At 37.4% G+C, this 22356-nt stretch overlaps 1 protein-coding gene across 21 annotated transcripts in view; it reads left to right on the top strand.

The window, feature by feature from the left end:
• The window catches only part of sorbs2a (sorbin and SH3 domain containing 2a), a 153746-nt gene that overhangs the window by 103501 nt on the left and 27889 nt on the right, over window positions 1-22356 (top strand). For 12 of the 21 annotated variants that reach the window (XM_089132388.1, XM_039691305.2, XM_039691358.2 and 9 more), the window contains 5 exons: window positions 16671-16723; window positions 17923-18018; window positions 20445-20471; window positions 20617-20741; window positions 21026-21607. In XM_089132388.1, the coding sequence (XP_088988514.1) occupies window positions 16714-16723; window positions 17923-18018; window positions 20445-20471; window positions 20617-20741; window positions 21026-21607 (840 nt within the window). In that variant the 5' untranslated portion in view covers window positions 16671-16713. Of the gene's footprint in view, window positions 1-16670; window positions 16724-17922; window positions 18019-20444; window positions 20472-20614; window positions 20742-21025; window positions 21608-22356 lie in introns of those variants that run through there. The other 9 variants (XM_039691402.2, XM_039691385.2, XM_089132390.1 and 6 more) reach the window with 4 other exon arrangements.

Genomic DNA, 22356 nt, shown 5'->3' on the forward strand with positions numbered 1-22356 from the left:
TTGTTAAATTACGTTTTGTAACCCAATGTTTGAATTCATCCATATTTTACCCAAAATTGGGTTACAACAACCCAGCATTTTTTTGAGTGTATTATTCATTTTAGTTTTAATTTTGGCCTTTATTTATGAAATGTGATGAGAACAAATTGCTGCATGAATCAGTCTGTTCTTACAGTGTAACATTCAATTTAACACAACAATTTATGCAAGAATGTTTTACAAATGTTTTCCATTGGGAGCACAAAATGCTGTAGGATGGAAGCTGTCTGTGCGCATGTAGGCTACTATACGTGTGTATCTTTAGTTAGTCTCTGGTGTTCTGGAATGTCACCTTGACCTCATCACCCTTAAAGTACATAGAAAGTGAAATCTCTGATTGTATTACACACACACACACACACACACCTGCACCCAACACTGATACATATCGTTCTCTCCCAGTAACAGATAGTATTCTCTGTAATTTTAAATGATTTATCTAAGTACAGTAGCAGATCTAAAAAAAACAAAACAAAAAAAAAACGTGGTAACACACACCAGCACATTCTTTGACATTCTCTGTGTTTGTTTATTAGAGATACAGTAAATGGGAAGAGCGGGAGGATGTGTGTAACAGCTTTTCCCTCTCTTCCTCATTCCTCTGTTTGTGTATGATTAGTTTAAGCTCACTAGCTCTCACCACAACAAAGGCCTCAAAAGGGAGCATAGTGAGTTTGAGTTTCAGTGGTCTGAATACTTGGAAACCTGGCCAAACAGGGCATGCAGGAAAACAGACACGCACACACACTACTGTTCAAAAGTAATGGTACTTCAGAAATTTTTAAAAGACTTTAATTCTCAAGAATGCATGTAATTCAAAGAGAGTAAGGATTTTTACAGTTTACATTGTTATAAAAATGCTGTTCTTTTGAACTTTCGATTGATCGAAGAATTCTGTAAAAAAAAAAAAAATACTATGCATTTTAGATTAAGATGCATTAAGATTTTCGAATGATCATGTGACACTGAAGCTTATAATGTCATGTAATGAAAATAATGGCTGCTGAAAATGCAGCTTTGCCACCATCATGGGAAAAAGTAGCCTACATTTTATTTATTTTATATTGTATTCATATTTCACAAAATGTACTATATTACAGATCAAATAAATAAATAAATAAATAGTTAGAGAGACTTAAAAACCACTAAAAAATATCTTACCGACCCAAAACATTTGATTGTTAAAAATGATCAGTTGAACCAAGTGTATGCCCTCCAAACACCTGTAGAAATATATTTTTGTAGATGATTGAGTTGAGCATGCTTTTAGACAGGACAGAGGACAGGGCTTTATATTTAGACTCATCGTATCAGTGGTATTTGGACTGGAGTGGCTGGGTGACGTTATTCACAGACTTAAGTATGATGGATGGATTGCAGGTGATTCTGTTCAAGCTTCCTCTGTCTACCCATTTACTATGATATAAGTTAAGCTTGTGATGTGGCCTGTGCCGTCCAGTAACTGTTAGGACTTTCCCGTCTGAAGTAAGTTTTTTAAAGGAGTGTCGATAGATGAGAAGACAACAAAATATAATTTCACACCTTTGTATTTTGCCAAAGACGAAACACTACATGTTTTTCAGAGTAAGTGTTAGTTGATCTCCGCACAATCATAATATATTTTATAAATGTGGCCATTTGGATTCACAGAGCTACAAAAACGTTAAAAGAAATAACCAAAGCGTGTTGTCCTTACGTGTGTGTGTGTGTGTGTGTGTGTGTGTCCCAGGTATTTCCTATGTTGTGGGGAGTAAGGAGGAAACCTGACATTTTTGATGTTGTTTAAAAATTACTGTCCCCCCATGAGGAAACAATTTTTGAATCATACCACAAAACCCATACTGTGCATGAATGTATAAGAGATATTGTTCATGTTCCTTTCATGAGCCAAACTTATTGTCTTTCATGGTGCTCACAGCAATTATCCCAATTAGCACTGACTGAGCCTTAATGAAGTTTACGCTGTGGTTTGTTTGTGTGTGTGTGTGTGGGGGGGGGGGGTGGGGGACTGGTCTTTGTTAATATCGTGCACTGAAGGAACTCATTCATCTTACATAATACTGCATGCCACAGGCTCTCACTGAATTTCTAATTTCTCTGTCCTTGCGGTTTCTCTCTCTCTCTCTCTCTCTCTCTCTCTCTCTCTCTCTCTCTCTCTCTCTCTCTCTCTCTCTCTCTCTCTCTCTCTCTCTCTCTCTCTCTCTCTCTCTCTCTCTCTCTCTCTCTCTCTCTCTCTCTCTCTCTCTCTCTCTCTCTCTCTCTCTCTCTCTGTTTCCATCCTCTTCAAATTCTGCTGAAATATATTCATTATTTTTCCTCTACCGCGTAATACAATTTTGCAAATTTTTCATTTCACCAAATTAGATTGTCCAAACCTTAGGGCTATCTTTTGTTTCCTGTTTCTTTGCCTGGCATGTTGTCCCCAAGCTCCCTAATTTACTCTTTTCCCCATATTATCACCACTTTTTTCATGTCTTTTTTTTTACCTTAAGCATGAATATTTTGTCAGCTCTGTAACAGGTTATCATAATGAATATGTCAGCAGGCCCTGCATGCTATGAGGAGATGCTGCATTACATAATCAAATCACCCTACAGTTGAGTGGCTTCAAGAGTCCCTGCCATGTGTTGTGCATGTTAGAGTTTGGAGTAGAAAATACGATGAAACACAGAGCAGATCTATTCTATTTTATTCTATTCTATTCTATTCTATTCTATTCTATTCTGTAACAGATTTCAGATGTAAAATCTAAATGGGGAAGTAATATTCAAGGCAATCAAAGACATGAATTATGTTAATTTGACCGTTTTTAACATAAAATGGTCTTTACACCCATTTTGCTTTTAAAATCTAACACATTTAGGAGTGATACAGGATATTCCATATATAAATAAATAACATATATAAATGGATTTTGAAATGTGCGGGCTTTGCATTGTAGAAGAATGGAATTGGTGTTGTCAGGCTAAAAGAAAAATTCAGGTTTTAATTTCAAAAGTAGGGTAAACTTTTGATGAAATTGTTGAAATATTTCAAAGACTAACAGTTTTTGTCCATTTGGATCATTGTGCACTGATGAGAATAATGGACATTGTTCAAAATAAGACCAGTGTGCATTTAGAAAGTCAATAAACATTTTGTTTTCATATTGACTTTTAGACATTTGGGTTTGTGCCGAGCCTAATAGTAACTTTTCAGTCATAAACTCAATGCAGATCACAACTTTGAATGGTTATTCTATTCCTATTCACTTTAACACAGCAGCAGGGGAAGAGACTGTAGTATATCATTATATCAGTATTTTGTATTTCATTTTGAACCAGCAGTGTTTCATTTGCCTTTATGGTCTTGTTTTGTTTTGGAGATCATAAGGGTAAAGCTCCAGTGCCTTGTTTCAGTTAACTAGAATATATGTGGTCAGTTGGGAAACCAAGAGACCAAACTACACCAAGCAACATCAGCTGGTATAACCACCCGGAGTCTCTCAAACTCCTTTTTGCAACTCCTGACATGACGCTTTTAAGATATGAGGCTTTGAAAATATCCCACAAAAAAATGTACCAAACAAAATATCTTGGCACTGTTCCAGAAGCGTGTTCCTAGACAAAACAAACTGGATTCTTCCTTATTTGGATGGTTTGGAGGGAATTGAGACTTTGGAGGGAATCTGGCTTGACATTCTGAAGGAAGGATAATGTTGCTGCCCTTAGAATTGAACTGAATTTTTATTTAAGTGGCATGTGTTTCGTTGTTCACCACCAACATTGACTTGATGTGAAAATAAATGTAATGTAGCTTGTGTCCAGAAATAGCTGCCTGTTCCAAACATATCATAGAATAAAAACTGTACAGATAGGTGAGTCTGGTAGTTAAAGCGGTTTATCTATTGCTCTTTTCGTGTACAGCTTTAAATAGGGGCGTATGCACTCTCACACACACATACTATTAAGTGGTGACAGTCTGTGAGTGTGCCCTCCATAGTGTCCCTGACATGTCATGACCTTTTCTCCTTAGACCAAAGAGCCACCTTATCTCTGTCACATATTTTTAAAGGTCTTCCCTTTACATTAGAGTAGCCTATTACAAAAATTCTTTACTTTATTTATATTTTGTATTGTTTTCCAGTAGAAATTAGAATTTCGAATAAAATAGAAAAGTAGAATTTCGACTGGAAATCGCACATGCCTGGTATAACCTAAATCGAAAATTATTTGGACTTTGCTTTGTGATTTATTTTTGTCTGTGTGTGTGGTTTCCTATGATTCCTTGAGAATATGAGTATAACACATGGGCTGACTGTGATATGCTTTATGAAGGTTTATTTCTGCATGCAAAGTCTCTTTGTGGTTGTGGCTTTCACCAGTGTGGTGTTTCTATGTCTGTCACTGACTGTAGCAAGAATCTGGATCATGTTCCAATCGTATCGGTTAAAATAATATCAGACAGCACCGAACTGAATTAAACTTGACTGATGTAGCTCTGTTTTATTTCAGTGTTATTGCTGTCTGAGTTCCTCATGTAACCATACTGCCCTGTGTCACACTGTTAACCACATGATGCAATAAAGATAATTTACTGCATTCTACCGTAAACCACATTGCGCTTTAGAAAGAAAATAAATAATAAATCACTCTGCAGTACTGAAGTACAGCCAGCAGGAGTACCTTCTAGAATCATTTGTCAATTTGTTATGACATTATTGTTTGTTTGATGATGGCCCTTTTCACGATGAAATAAATCTGGTAAAGTTGGCAATAGGGCAGTATTCATATACAGCAATATTATGGGCACATTGTTAATTTCCTGCCTCTAAACATTTATTAAACAATAAACAGTGCCAGTTGCATTCATTGTTAAATGTTTAATCACCTGTATGGTTGCGTCTCCCATAATTCTGTGACGGATATTATATATATATATATATATATATATATGAAGTGTTCAGATGCAAAAGCCTCTAAATGCCATTTGAAATTTTCTTCTTTAATGATGATTTTTATCAAACTTGTATATTTAAGTTCAGTAATTTCACTTAAATAACAATTAATAGGTAATTATCATTGCCATTTAAGTGAAATTACTGAACTTAAATATACAAGTTTGATAAAAATCATCATTAAAGAAGAAAATTTCAAATGGCATTTAGAGGCTTTTGCATCTGAACTCTTCATATATATATATATATATATATATATATATATATATATATATAGCGTATAATCATTCTGGTATGCTGATTTTGTGCTCAAGAAACATTTCTTATTATCAATATTGAAAACAGTTGTGGTTCTTAGAAAGCTTTTGTAACATTTTCTAATGTCTTTACTGCCACTGAAAGTCCTTGATAAAAACAACAACAACAACAACAACAACAATTTTGTTCCCAGACCTCAGATTTGAACAGTAGTGTTAGTGTTTCACAAGGAGACAGTAACATTAAAAAAGTGCAAAATGTGTCTCAAAATTGCTCAGTATAAAAATCTTCTACAGATTATCATCCCATTTAGCACTTAGCATGGTGTTATTAGCATCATTGTGTTTGTAAAAAAAAACACTGCTTTAACATAAACTCAGTTGAAAATTCTGGTTTAGTTCAAAACATTAGCATTACATGTTGTGTAATGTGCCAGACGCTTCACTGCATAGGAAGTGGAACGTGGTTTGTGGCGTTACGGTCAAAGCCACTAATGAATCAGCAGCTCCGACTGAGGGAGGCAGAGAGTCTGTGGTTTGGGCAGGAGCGTAAAGGATCTACAAAGAACTTTTAGACAAACACATTCGTTTGGGCGTCCAATAGTACACTAATGACAACTTTTGTATAACTTTAGAAACCCACATGGCCTCCAGATTTCTAATGGCACAAACACACACGCACAACTGCAGAACAACCTCTTAAAGCTTCCTCCTCTCACTCCCACATAGCTTTAGATAGAACAGCTAATCTGACTGAACATCAACATTCATTTTATTGTGTCATGCTTGATGTTGTCCTCCCCTAGATTCTGTCATCAAGTTATGCAGAGTTAATTTATTTAGCTGACTAAAATTCTCTGGCCCTTTTAAATCTGTCATGGTGGTTTAAAAATATTCCAAATCACATTCTTTGGCGGTCGATGGTGGCCTATTCAGAGCGATTTTTATTTATGCTTACAAGACACACACGCACACATTCACTCGTAGACACAGATTGTATCACCATTCTACATTTTAATCAGCGGCTGTTATATGTGGGATAAAAAATGACCCTATTACACAGACATGCTCTCTGCCACCAGTTCTGTCATAGAAATATAATTAAATGTCACTGCTTAGGGCCATTCTTTACTGTGCCTCACAAGAAAATATCATCAATACAGGCCATGGATGTTTGATTAAGTACATAACAGTCCTGAAGCTGTTTCTGTTAAGAATTACAGGACACTAATAGATGATCAATACAAATTTTGCCAAATATAATATAATGCATGATGAATGCAAAATGAAGATGTTATTGTTATGTTAAAAAATACTAGGACATTTTTTTTTTTTTACACAGAAAGCTACAAGAAGTTCATTATTTTCATTTTTGAACAAACTATCATGTAATGGAGAGATTGATGAATGGATGCAAATGTATAATTAAAGCTGCAAGCAGCGATGGGCGGGCCCTCGCACCTGTAGCGCGTCGGGTTGTGAGGCGGCTGCGTTGCATATTCTGGAGCTCAGCCGGTGCGGCTGTGAATTTGCTACGCTTCATTAAAGGTCACTTCCTGTTGTCAGCAGGTGGCGCTATGACTGTTGGTGAATGTCGGCATGTAGATTTGTTCAGGGCGGGACTCTTGTCAAATGTGTAAAATTTCGTGCAGATCTGGGCATTTACAGCCAAGTTACTACAACTTCCTGTTTCATGGCGAATCATCGACGCCACGGACACGCCCATGGACGAAAACGCGCAGATAGCACAACTTTACATCGTCAATGCCTTTAGAAGGCACAGCAGAAATTTGAAGTCGATCAGACTAAATCCCTAGGAGGAGTTAGTTAAAGTACGTAATGAGTAAATCATCCAAAACTGGCGGTAAAATTAGCAATGGCGGACTTCCTGTCGAGTTTAGGGCATCGCTCCAAGAGTCTTTTCTGTGCGTCTGGACATGTTAGATGTACCACAGAAATTTCGTACATGTCGGTCAAACATGCGACGGGGGCTGCTTCGTTAAAGGCCACTTCCTGTTGCCAGCAGGTGGTGCTATGACTGTGGGTGAATGTCGGCATGTAGATTTGTTCAGGACGGGACTCTTTTGTGAAATATGTAAAATTTCATGCAGATCTGGGCATTTACAGCCAAGTTACAACAACTTCCTGTTTCATGGCGAATCATCGACGCCACGGACACGCCCATGGACGAAAACGCACAGATAGCACAACTTTACATCGTCAATGCCTTTAGAAGGCACAGCAGAAATGTGATGTCGATCCGACTAAAGCCCTAGGAGGAGTTAGTTAAAGTACGTAATGAGTAAATCATCCAAAAATGGCGGTAAAATTAGAAATGGCGGACTTCCTGTTGAGTTTAGGGCATCAATCCAAGAGACTTTTCTGTGCGTCTGGACATGGTAGATGTACCACAGAAATTTCGTACATGTCGGTCAAACATGCGACGGGGGCTGCTTCGTTAAAAGTCACTTCCTCTTGCCACTAGGTGGCGCTATGAATGTGGGTGAATGTCAGCATGTAGATTTGTTCAGGGCGGGACTCTTGTCAAATATGTAAAATTTCGTGCAGATCTGGGCATTTACAGCCAAGTTACTACAACTTCCTGTTTCATGGCGAATCATCGACGCCACGGACACGCCCATCGACGAAAACGCGCAGATAGCACAACTTTACATCGTCAATGCCTTTAGAAGGTACAGCAGAAATTTGAAGTTGATCCTACTAAATCCCTAGGAGGAGTTCGTTAAAGTACGGAGTGTATAAATCGTCCCTAATCGGTCGCCAAAATTCAAAATGGCGGACTTCCTGTCGAGTTTAGGGTATGGGTTCTTGAGGCTTTTTTGTACGTCTGGTCATGGTAGATGTACCACAGAAATTTCGTACATGTCGGTCAAACAAGCGGCGGGGGCTGCTTCGTTAAAGGTCACTTCCTGTTGCCAGCAGGTGGCGCTATGACTGTGGGTGAATGTCGGCATGTAGATTTGTTCAGGGCAGGACTCTTGTCAAATGTGTCAAATTTCGTGCAGATCTGGGCATTTACAGCCAAGTTACTACAACTTCCTGTTTCATGGCGAATCATCGACGCCACGGACACGCCCATCGACAAAAACACGCAGATAGCACAACTTTACATCGTCAATGCCTTTAGAAGGTACAGCAGAAATTTGAAGTTGATCCTACTAAATCCCTAGGAGGAGTTCGTTAAAGTACGGAGTGTGTAAATCGTCCAAAAATGGCCGCCAAATTCAAAATGGCGGACTTCGTGTCGAGTTTATGGTATGGGTTCTTGAGGCTTTTTTGTGCGTCTTGATATGATACACGTCCCCACCGAATTTCGTGCATGTACGTTGAACGTGGACGAGGGGCTAATTTTTTCCAATTTTCTAGGTGGCGCTAGCGTGCCATTTTGCCACGCCCATCCGCGAATCCCACAAAATACGCAATTTTTCACCAGTCCTGACATGCGTGCCAAATTTGGTGAGTTTTTGAGCATGTTGCGGCCCCGAAAATGGCGCTTACTTTGCAGAAAAAAGAAAAAAAAAAATTAAAGCTGCAAGCAGCGATGGGCGGGCCCTCGCACCTGTAGCACGTCGGGGTCTGAGGCGGCCGCGTTGCATTTTCTGCAGCTCAGCCAGTGCGGCTGTGTATTTACTACGCTGCTTCGTTAAAGGTCACTTCCTGTTGCCAGCAGGTGGCACTATGACTGTGGGTGAATGTCGGAATGTAGATTTGTTCAGGGCGGGACTCTTGTCAAAGGTGTAAAATTTCATGCATATCTGGGCTTTTACAGTCAAGTTACTACAACTTCCTGTTTCAAGGCGAATCATCGACGCCACGGACACGCCCATCGACGAAAACCCGCAGATAGCACAACTTTACATCGTCAATGCCTTTAGAAAGCACAGCAGAAATGTGAAGTCGATCCGACTAAAGCCCTAGGAGGAGTTAGTTAAAGTACGTAATGAGTAAATCATCAAAAAATGGCGGTAAAATTCGAAATGGCCGACTTCCTGTTGAGTTTAAGGCATCGCTCCAGGAGACTTTTCTGTGCGTCTGGTCATGGTAGATGTACCACAGAAATTTCTTACATGTCGGTCAAACATGCGGCGGGGGCTGCTTTGTTAAAGGCCACTTCCTGTTGCCAGCAGGTGGCGCTATGACTGTGGGTGAATGTCGGCATGTAGATTTGTTCAGGGTGGGACTCTTGTCAAATATGTAAAATTTCGTGCAGATCTGGGCATTTACAGCCAAGTTACTACAACTTCCTGTTTCATGGCGAATCATCAACGCTTCGGACACGCCCATCGACGAAAATGCGCAGATAGCACAACTTTACATCGTCAATGCCTTTAGAAGGCAAAGCAGAAATGTGAAGTCGGTCCGACTAAATCCCTAGGAGGAGTTCGTTAAAGTACGGAGTGTGTAAATCGTCCAAAAATGGCCTCCAAATTCAAAATGGTGGACTTCCTGTCAAGTTTAGGGCATCGCTCCAAGAGGCTGTTTTGTGCGTCTGGTCATAGTAGATGTACCACAGAAGTTTCGTACATGTCGGTCAAACAAGCGGCGGGGGCTGCTTCGTTTAAGGTCACTTCCTGTTGCCACTAGATGGCGCTATGACTGTGGGTGAATGTCGGCATGTAGATTTGTTCAGGGTGGGACTCTTGTCAAATGTGTAAAATTTCGTGCAGATCTGGGCATTTACAGCCAAGTTACAACAACTTCCTGTTTCATGGCGAATCATTGACGCCACGGACACGCCCATCGACGAAAACACGCAGATAGCACAACTTTACATCGTCAATGCCTTTAGAAGGCACAGCAGAAATTTGAAGTTGATCCGACTAATTCCCTAGGAGGAGTTCGTTAAAGTACGGAGTGTGTAAATCGTCCCAAATCGGTCGCCAAATTCAAAATGGCGGACTTCCTGTCGAGTTTAGGGTATGGGTTCTTGAGGCTTTTTTGTACGTCTGGTCATGGTAGATGTACCACAGAAATTTCGTACATGTCGGTCAAACATATGGCGGGGGCTGCTACGTTAAAGGTCACTTCCTGTTGCCAGCAGGTGGCGCTATGACTGTGGGTGAATGTCGGCATGTAGATTTGTTCAGGGCGGGACTCTAGTCAAATGTGTAAAATTTCGTGCAGGTCTGGGCATTTACAGCCAAGTTATTACAACTTCCTGTTTCATGGCGAATCTTCGACGCCACGGACACGCCCATCGACGAAAACGCGCAGATAGCACAACTTTACATCGTCAATGCCTTTAGAAGGCACAGCAGAAATTTTAAGTCCATCCGACTAAATCCCTAGGAGGAGTTCGTTAAAGTACGGAGTCTGTAAATCGTCCAAAAATGGCCGCCAAATTCAAAATGGCGGACATCCTGTCGAGTTTAGGGTATGGGTTTTTGAGGCTTTTTTGTGCGTCTTGATATGATACACGTCCCCACCAAATTTCGTGCATGTAGGTTGAACGTGGACGAGGGGCTAATTTTTTCCAATTTTCTAGGTGGCGCTATCGTGCCATTTTGCCCCGCCCATACGCGAAACCCACAAAATACGAAATTTTTCACCAGTCCTGACATGCGTGCCAAATTTGGTGAGTTTTTGAGCATGTTGCGGCCCCGAAAATGGCACTTACTTTGCAGAAAAAAGAAAAAAAAAAATAATCCTAACAGTTTCAATAGGGTCCTCGCACTGTTAGTGCTCGGGCCCTAAATAGCAAATAAATCTGTAGTGCTGTCAGATGTGAAATATTTTCTATCATGTGGCGCATATTGATGTTCTCATGGTTGTCGGAAGCACTCTGAATCAGCTGTCAGATCAGTTTACTGCAGCCACTAACACGTTTTTGAGAAGCATGAAAGAACTGTATGATGGATTTCACGATTTGAGATTGTTTTCTAACTCGTCATATTGCTTCCTAGACTTTACTTTTTCACAAAATGAGAAAAATCCTTATAACTGAAGAGGTCTAGTCTTGACAGCACTGCTTTATCTAAATAAATCTAGATCTAAAATAATAAACACTATTGTTCAAAATTTTGAATATGTTGGATTGTATTTATTTAATTATTGAAATAAATTACTTTTATTCATACTTTCATATACTTTCTATTTATCAAATAATCCGGTAACACTTTACAATAAGGTTCATTAGTTACTACATTAGTTAACATTAACTAAGAATGAACAATACTTCTACAGCATTTGTTAATCTTTGTTAATGTTAATTTCAACATTTACTAATACTTTATTGAAATCTTGTTAACATTAGTTAATACACTGTGAACTAACATGAACAAACAATGAACAGCTGGATTTGTATTAACTAACGTTAACAAAGATTAACAAAAACAGTAACAAATGTATTGCTCATGGTTAGTTCATGTTAGTTAATACATTAACTAATGTTTAATAAATGAACCTTATTGTAAAGTGTTACCAATAATCCTATATAAATGTATCAAACCTCGGCCTCATCCTGCCTGCCACATTATGCATTTGTACTCTAAGGTAATACGCACCTTTTAGGAGTAAAAAAAAAGGTATAAAGATGTCTTTTTAAGGGTACTGCCCCAGTGACGAGCTGCTGTTGTTCCCCTAAAGCTACTTTTTTTAACACATTTTTTCTGTCTTGGTACTCAATTATTAATAAAAGTTCTTCTTATTAACAAGATTATATCTTCTAATTATATCTTCGCTTAACAAATTGCTTATATCCCATGATCCTTTCGAAATAGTTCTAAAATGCTGATTTGAATAATTGAGCACCAAATCAGCATAGCAAAATAACAGCAAAGTAATTTAGTAAATGAGGATAATTGAGGACCGAATCAGCATTTTAGAACTATTTTTAAAGGATCATGGGATATAAGTGATTTATTAAGAAAAGCGTTGACAAATCTTACTGACCCCAAACTGTTGAACAGTAGTGTCTCTCATCATATGCCTGTGTGTAGACAGCTGTTGTGACGCCTCCGGTTTGCCCATTGAAAAACTATCCGCGGACTGTCCTGTCACTGTATGCTGATCTATAGTGCCGACATTCCAAAGGCAATGTGAGTGTGTGGATGAGAGAATTTAAGAGGCAAAAAATTAGTGTGTTACCAATAACCAATGGTGAACAGTGACAGACTGCATGTAGGAAATGGCAAAGAGACGAGTAACTTTATTCGCATCTAAGTCATGTCAAGAAAACTGCAATCTCAAAGCTACAGTACTGACAAAATCTTTACTGAGCTGTTCCACAAATCTATCTGAAAAAACATATCCACCATCTGAGCCTTGTCAAACAATAGAGAATTGCAGTATTCATGGGTAAGTGCACAAGCGTGGCAGCTTGTCCATTACATAACGGAAATGCCAGCTTAATTGCCCTTTAACACAAGCTGCAGATGGCATTGAATGTTTGTCTCACTCAAGTACACCCAGAGGGCTTTGCACTAATATTCCCAGTAACTAATCAGCTGGTCTAAGCTGCAGCTGTGGATCAGAATAAAACATTTTGAGGTGGGATGGACAGGACTTAATTTTACCCATCGGGAATAGGATTGTGTGGTTGGAATTATAAGCAGGCGGATGCCATGGGAAGGAGTTGAAAAAAAGGAAAATTTATGTTATGTGTCAGAGTGCTTATCAGTTTATTTGGTGATGATTCAGAATCAATTTCACTAGTTTAGTTTAGTTTAGTTTATTAGTTTTTTAATAACGTGGACAGTCCCTTTTTGAAAGAAAAAGAGCAGCTTTAGCCTCTACGGCTAATTTCCAGCTGTAGCCAGTTGTGAATGGGTATACATCAATTACAATTATATTTAAAGCAGGACTTATCAAGAGGGGACAGACATACTAAACATGTGACACTCAATTCAAACAAATAAGCAAGCAGACACAGATTGCAAAGGCACAATAACAATTCCAACTTTGTATCGCTAAATTACTAAAGTACTGGTATGAGTTTTCTAAAATATGAAAACCAATCTCATGAGAAAATTGTATATTTTGGTAAATTTGTATGAATACATACAAAATAAGATGTATAAAACATACAATTTATAGAAAAACTGAGCAGGAAAGCAGGAAGTTAAAGCATCTGTTCTGTGTAAGCAGATTGTACGAAAACATTCAAATGTAATTCACCAAAACATAAAATAGTTAAGAATTTCAATGAAAGTGTTTTGGAAATAACACTTGGCAGTAAAATAATAAACTGGTCTGGATAGTGTAGATGATCTTTAAATAGCCTGTGTTTTGCTTCCTTTTCATGATGACCCAGAGACTCATTCTTTTTAAAGATGTTACAGACTATTATAAGTGTTTTTAGTGTCTTTATTTTAGGCCCGACAAGTAGGGAAGAAACTTCACACCATTAGCTGGTTCCTACAGCATCTTTCTAGAGTGTTCTTTTACTTTCTGCATTTGTTTCAAGGTATAGGGGACAATAAAAAAAGGACATATAGCCACTAAGCGAATGCCATAGTTTCAGTTACTGAGACTCAAATAGTGTTGACAGCGTTTTCACTCTCTGAGTGTTGCACGACTTTCTTGGTAAGTTATAAATCTGTCAGTTGCAAAGGGATATCTGACAACTGCATCTTATTTTTATGTCTAAATGCTCTCTCGCATATGCTCTCTCTATCTCTATTTAATCCATTATGTCTGCTCCCGTTTAGCCTCAGTGAACGAGAGACACATTATCAGTTATTGTAAGGAGTGTGTGTGGAAATCCTCGACTGTTGCTATTCTTAAGTGGAGTGACATTATCATAACATTATCCCGACATAATTTCTATCTCAACGCATTCTCACCCCAAGGCGTCACCTTTGACCATGCTTCAATATTTGACGTTTTAGGCGCCCTTTAGCGTCACTTACATGACGCGATCCTACGGCGTCATCTAACTGACGCTAAAGGAAAGCGTCAGTTAGAGGACGCGGTTAGGTTTAGGTGTGGGGTGGGGGTAGGGTACACGCGATCCTAGGGCGTCATCTAACTGACGCTAAAGGGCGCCTAAAGCGTCAGATATTGAAGCATGTCCAAATGCTTCCCAAGGCGTCAGTTAAGTGACGCCTTGGGGGTGAGAATGGGCTGTCTATCTGCTACTGTCTGCATTATCACGTTCCCAGCTAACAGGGATCGTTCTCAGAATTTTGGATAACGTTCTGGCAAGGTTCTTTCAGTTATGAAGAAACGTTTTTTTTCCAGTATGTTCTTTCAAAGTTATTTGGTATTATAAAATGGATAGTTCTGGTCCTTGATTCTGATTGGTTGAGCCATGTTCAAAGTCGTTGTAAATTACTCCTGTGACCGCATTACATTAGTAGTACTGTGCAACTGGCATTTGTGATTCTTTGTTGCTGCATGTGTTGCTTGGCTCTTTGGAACTACATTGCTTGGCTGACGAATAAATGTTTTATAACGTTATATTTTTTTGTTGCTGGTGTGAATAAAATATATATATATATTAAAATGAATATTTTTTTACTTAGTTACTTAGGCCCTGTCCACACTACTGCGTTTTCATTTAAAAACGAAGACCTTTTGCTACGTTTGCACCTCCCGTCCAGACTAAAACGGAAAAAACGAAGACCTAAAACGGAGAAGTTTAGAAACGCTCCGTTTTGCGTTTTGAATCTCCAGAGGGCGTTTTAGTGTAGACGAGGCAAAACGGAGGACTTCAGTAACGCTGACGCAGAGGCTGACGCTCGGCTCTATGATTGGGTGTTATCAATCATGATGTACTAACCTTCCCTGATTCGTCAACCACTGTTTACACCGGTACGCGCATGCCCAGTGTTGGTAAATGGTCACGTGATCTGCGTTTTCAGTCGTTTTAATGTGGACAGAGATCATCTCTAATACGCAGAAAAAACGCTGGTGTGGACGGAGGTCGTATTCGTTTTAATTCTCCGTTTTTAAACGAAAACGCAGTAGTGTGGACGGGGCCTTAATCACGATACAGTACTTGCCTCGAGTACCTTATTACTTTTATAAAACGGTTACCACACAATCAAATTATTTAAGTAAAACAAATTTGTATTAGTGCAATTTTCATGAATTAAAATCACTAAAAGCCTTTTTTCCGCCAGAAAAAAAAGTCCCTGACCGTGAACAGCAACAACGTTCCAATATAATTTGCATGAAAGCTCACATAAAACAACAACATAGGAACTGCAGTGTTGCTGTTACATGTATGTCCTGTCTTTCCCCCTGCTTAGTGTGTTTGGTTTAGTCCTATCACAGTTTTCCCGCTCCTTGTTAGTGTTCAGTTCATTCACCTGTGTTTAGTTAATTTGTCCCAGCTGTGCCTTGTTTCCTTAATCTGTGCTCTGCGTATTTAAGCCCTGTGTTCTCCTTCACTCCTGGTCAGTTCTTGATTATCTATAGTGTGGTGTCTGTGACTCCTGTGCTTTTGATTAAATTCCTGTTTGCCAGTTCTCCTCGTGCTTCCTGGTCACCACATACCATAGCAGTTGCACATGTGATAAATAAAACCGTTGGGTGAGGTGGTCATAGCCATGTTTTATCATGAATAAAGCACAGCTATTGACCAATCAGAATCAAGGATTGTAACTAACCGTTTTATAAGTTTAAAAAAAATGGAAAACTCAGAGCATTCTTAGGGGTAATTCAGAATGTTTTTCCATCCCACTGTGATACTTTTCCATTGTTTTTCTATGTGAACACATGCTAGAAGGACATGTTTGATATTGTACCCCTGTCTTTTGTAGTGTTTTGTTAATTTTATTCCAAAGTTCGGTACTCAAGATAAAAGAAGTTCAACTTCAAGTTTAATTCATCTAATTTAAACTAATTCACAATTAAACTGCAAAAATACATTTTGTGTGAACTGGCCCCCTCTAACACATTTCGTTACAAATGTAACAAATTATTGGGCTAACATGTCTATTGGGTGACAGTATTTAGTATTTATATAAGAAAGATGCAAATGCTATGATTATCCCACCTTACACATTCCACACCTCATATTCGGAAATCCTGAAAGTGATAAGAGAGAGAGTGAAATGTGTGTGTAGCACACTGTAAAATGAATATATAGCAGGCACACCGAGTGCATTCCTGGTGTCCAGACTGTCTGGTGTCAGAGTATTACTACATGTGCACACACACTGACGCCACCATTAGCTGTTGTCTGTCATGGATCCATATTAAGGTCTGTGTCTCCATTTGATACACAACAAACATGTTTAAAGCAGAATATCTTCTATATCTGCCACACTGAGTAAATATAACCTGTGCTAGTCATAAAACACACAGTCGCCAAACAGTAGCTAAATATTCTATGTTGTTTAATGCCCAATACATAAAGTATTGGGCATTAAACAACATTGAATATTTAGCTAATAATTAAGCATGCTAATTCATTCTTCAAAACAAGATATACTTTTAGCATCTATTTACTGTAGTTTGATGTTTTACAGGTGAAAGTGTCATTTTTCAGAACACAGATCAGTGGAGATCATCATGAATACAGGTAAGTGCGTTTTTAAAATACCTGTGTAATTTCTTTGCCATTAGCCCATCATTAGTGTGCATTTGTAATCAGATTTTATGTAAAAATGTCATGACATGTGGTAGGCTAATAAGATATTGTGTCAAAAAAGAGATGCGGTAAGAGGTGAAGTAAGTGCTTCTGGTTCATACATCACATTTTAAATAAAAGGTCAAGCCAAGCACATTGCATTGTGGGAAATGCTGTAATCACACAGTAAGGTCTGTTGTATACTGTTCATTTGGACCAGCTTCGGACCAATAATATAACCGCATTACTTTATCAGATGTGTTCACATCACACCTGGTTAGGAAATAATGTCATTAAGTGTGTACGACTTGAAGCAGCACTGTGCCGACCAATTTGTGCATGACATCAAAATGATTTGAGAGCTACTAGAGAGCAGATGGCTCAGTATGCTTTCAAATCGCTTTTGTGGTACTCTGATGTCATACACCAATCCGTCTGCAACGAACAGACCTACAACTATATGTCAGCTTTCCTGCAATGCTTTGCAAATCAGTTACTGCATTGTATGCTGTTTTGTAAATGACTAATTACCATTCAAAATTTTGGGGTTTGTAAGATTATTATTATTTTGTCTTATGACAAAAGCACTCTTATCAAAAAGTCTCTTATCAAAAGTACAGTATACTGTATACATTTTATGAAATATTATTACAATTTAAAATGTTTTCAATTTTAACGTATTTGATAAAAAGAATTCATTTATAATTATTAATTAACAACAATATTTCTAATATCCTGGTTTTGTGCTCAAGAAACAATTCTTATTATCAATGTTTAAAACAGTTGTGCTGCTTAAAATTTTGTGCAAACTGATATTTTTGTAAGGATTCTTTAAATGATAGAAAAGTAAAAATGAAAAAAAAAAACCATCTATTTGAAATACTTTTTTTTTGTAATTATTAATCTTTACTCTCACTTTTGATTTATTTAATAAAATAATTTGATTATTTTATTTTCTAAAATAATCAAACTGACCCCAAACATTTGAGCAGTGTACATTGTTTCATTTTATTTACTTTTTCTCTTTTTTGCATTATGATTTGTTGCAATAATGTTGCATTTAAATTGCACGTGCTTTGCTTTCTGTTTGTTTTGCATGTATGCTTCTCTCTCTCTCTCTGTGTGTGTGTGTGTGCAAACAAACACTCCAGATAGCGGAGGACGCACTAATAAAAGAGCATCCCTGTTGCTCACTCTCTGGCCTGTGAAGAAGGCCCAGAGCTCACCCAACCTGTACGCTGCTGCAGGTATCAGTAATGGAGCGGGACTGTCTAACAGACACAGATCTTTAAAATAGAGTTTTTAGAATGTCTTTTTGCAAATCAGTGTTCCATAAGTAATTTAGATGAGTTTTCTGCCCACTGCTCGTGTGTGCGTCTGCAAGCTTGTTTTGCGCATGCTTAACTAATGCACATATAATACTGAATTAATATGTAACTAATGATTATTTAAGCTATTCATTATTGATTACCACATTAGGAACTAATTAAGAGTCTGTTAGGTTAATGTATTCGTTTACATGAATTGTTATTAATTAAATATGTAATTGTGGATTAATTCCATGATAACTCATTTTTTAACTAATAGTGTTAATTAATATGTTAATTACCAGAATGAGCCAGAGCCTTGTATTTCAACTTCCAGATAATATGACAGGTACACTAATATGCATTACATCATTAATTACTTCATTGTTAGTGCAAATTCATGTGCAAATTACTACAATTACTAAATAACTAGTTAATAATTATGTGCCCCAACAAGTAAAGTCATAACATAATGATACCTTTGCAAATCATTAGCTAATGATTAATTAAAGCAGACAACTGGAAGTTGAAGTGCATAACTTTGACTAATTGTGGTAATTAACACATTGATTTACACTATTAGTTATTAAGGAATATGTTAATAAGGAATAACACGAATATTTTATTAAGGAATTAATACACAATGACACACTGAATTAATAGCAATTCATGTATTACTTAATCTATTAATCACATTGACTCTTTATTAGTTGCTGATGCAGTAATTATTAATTAATGGTTTAGTTCTTCATAAGTTATACAAACTCAAGATTATCTGTGCATTAGTTAAGGATGAATTAATGCATATTTGTGCGCCCGTATTGTAAAGTGTTACCGAGGCATTTTCAGATTTAGGCGTTTATTGTCAATATGATTCAATTTTAAAGGAATAGTTCACCCACATAATATTATTTTCTCACTCTCAATATTCCTTGAATATTCATAGCAGAGTTACAAGAAACAGAAAACAATGACCTGTATGTGTTTTAGATAATTAACATCTTTAAATTAAGCCTTTCAATTTAATATGTTAATTTAGGGTCATTATAACAAAATAAAAAGGTTAATGTCATTAATCATGTGCCTTAAGCCATAATAATGTAATTAAACATTAATAGGGTGCGTATGTGAAATTTTCTTACCATCAGAGCAATTCATGGTTAAAGTTAATTTGACAGAACTTTCTAGTTGACTGACAGCCCTAGATTAAATTGAAAGGTTTTGAGACAATTACAATATACCAGTGAAAGAAAAAAGAAAAGAAAAAGAAACTACTGGACACATTTTCTCTGAACAAAAGATGTGCTATAATAGTTTTCCAATTGAATGTAACCTAATCTGGCTTTTTAATTAAAAATAATGTTTAGTTTTATGTGGTAAATATTGTAGACTACCCTATTGTAGACTACAAAGATTGTTCAGGCTACCCTTAATGTTTCCCTTTACCCTTTCAAAAACACACTATCTATTATACTTCACTGGTCTCAAGTAAAAATAGAAAATTGCTGCAATTTTTCTATGCTAGTTACAAGGATCCAGATAATTTTATTGTTATATCCTGTTGCTTTAGTGAGTTTGCTGAAAAAGTGACATGATGTCAAGGACCTGCCAGGGATTTGACAACAAATCTTTAAATTTTAAAAAGCTGCTGAATGTTGAATTGTTTATGGTACATAGGCTACTGATTTATCAGATGTCAGTTTGAATAGCAAAATGGAGACAATAACCTTCACTTTCACATATAACAGTCCATACATTACTGTACTCTCTGTCATCCTCTAAGCATGTATATTTTGCAATATAAGATTTTTGTTATTCCACTCTTTAAATGTACGTAGACAGTGTTGTAGTTTTTTAATCATCATAATGAGTAAGAGGAGTAGGTGTTTCAAACATTGTGTGGTCTTAGCTCTCTCTGTGTTAAGTTGTAGCTTCTGCTCTTTAATCTTCTGTCCTCTGTAATTCTGCACCTCTATTTTCATTCTCATATTGTGTCCTCCAATTAGATGTTTTATCATGGACCTAAATTTTGAGGGGCCACCAATAGTAGTACTGGCTCACATTTTGCTATAAGAAAGATAGGACGTAACCCCCGCCCCCCAAAACAACCTAATTGTTCAAAATATAGGAGTAACATAAGAATTATTTTATTTTTAAACTGGGCAATGTTTCCCCTTAATTTAAATGGGAATGATCCTTCTGCATGCTTTGCATATTTTCTCAGATATTCGTCTTGTTTTTCTGTGGACATACTGTTATCATAAAAGTAAATGATAAAAAAACACAACCAAATCATTTGCTCACTTATGTAGTTGTTACTTTTTTTGTGTTTATTTTAATTATTAATACATATTTTTTCTCCATAGGTAGTGATTCCCAGTCATCAGATTCAGGCAAGTATTTTCTGGATCTGTACGTGTCTGCTTGTGTGTGTGTGTGTGTGTGTGTGCGTGCATATATATATATATATATATATATATATATATATATATATATATATATATATATATAATATAGATATATTTTTTTTTTGTGTAGATGCCTGGCGTTCACGTAGTGTGTCTGAGGGGTTGAGGAACGGAGACGCCAGCAGCTCGTCCTTGACTGCTAAAGGCTTCCGCAGCGTTAGACCCAACCTACAGGAAAAGAAATCTCCTACGCCGGTACATATTTATTTAATTATAATGCAATTTTGGCTGTTAATGCATTCTTGCTTGATCATACTGCTGTTCTATATTTTTTATTGTACTTTGTGACTGTTTAGATTAATATTGGCCATGTTTTCCAAAATGACAACTTATTTTTAGAGACATTTAGACAACGGTTCATATCAAGTGTTTTCTTGACCCCCTGAAGCATTCAAACTGAAATTTCTCTATTTACTCTATTTAAAATTCACTCTAATTGAATTGATTTTATATATTTGAATTGACCTTTTCTCTGTCAGGTCCCCTTGCCGCCCCCTAGGAGAGAGAGCTATCGCATGACCCCTAACCCTCCATCTTACAGTTCCCTTTCATTACTGTCAGACACCTTCCTCTCTCCCCCACAGAATGATGATGTAATTTCCACAGGCTCTTACACTATCCAATCTAGAGCCACCTCATTTTCAAACTCTAAGATCACCCAAACCTACACGAGCAGCCCTGGAGCCCCCCTCGAGGAGTCCCCCTTGTCCCAACAGGCTAATGCTAACAATTTTATCACTCGGGTTCTTGGGAGCAAATTGTCCTCTTCGAAATTCACCACTGACCATCTAAATTCAGCACCTAACAAGATGAATATGATTGAAACTCACCCTATGTCTAGAACTAAACGGAAAGGAACATCCGCTCCCCCACCTCAAGACCCCTCTGCCACTTCTGAAATGCATGTAGCCTCTCTCTCCATCCAGTTAGCTTCCCGCAGTCCAGAACCCCAAGCAGAGACCCAATCAGGGCCTGAGACTGAATCCAGGACTAACGCATTGGACCCCGCTGACCCCATGCAAGCCCCTGTCGTACCACCAAGACCAGCCAGCAATTTGGTGGTATTACTGTCATTCATTTACAGTGATAATGTACACTTACTGTGCCAGTCAAAAGTTTGTAATAATTTATATTTTTGGTCCCACTTTATATTAAGTGGCTTTAAGTACTATGTACTTACATTGAAGTTACTACTTTGATACATTGGACTTATTGTGTACATACATGTTTTTACATTGTACTTATATTTTGAAAATACCTGCATGTAATTACAACTGTAATTAATTGATGTAATTACATTTGTTATTACACAGTTGACCCTTCCCTTACACCTTAACCCACCCTGATACCTACCCATACCACCCTAACCTTACCCATATCACACCTCAATAGCAGCAAAAGTGTTTTACAATACAACCTGAACACAATAAGTACATTGTACTTATATTCCTATGTAAGTACATAGTACTTAAAGCCACTTAATATAAAATGTGACCATATTTTTAATGCTTTTGAAAGAAGACGTTTAGGTTATCCAAAGCTGCATTTATTTGATTATAAACATAGCAAAAGAGTAATGTTGTGAAATATTATTACAATTTAAAAAAAAAACATAATAAAAGCTTAATGTCATTCATTATTCCAAACTTTTGACCAGTAGTGTATCTCTTACTCTTAAACTAACCGTATAAACAGCAACCATTCACCCTCATCTGTTGGGATAGAGTCAACAAACACAGACGGCATGATGAAATAGTGTGTGTTTCTGCTAATTACTCATTTTGTTTTATGTTTCCAGCCAACCATTTAT

The sequence above is a fragment of the Pimephales promelas genome, chromosome 6 (assembly GCF_988280905.1).
Source record: "Pimephales promelas chromosome 6, fPimPro1.hap1.1, whole genome shotgun sequence".
Classification (NCBI taxonomy): Eukaryota; Metazoa; Chordata; class Actinopteri; order Cypriniformes; family Leuciscidae; genus Pimephales; species Pimephales promelas.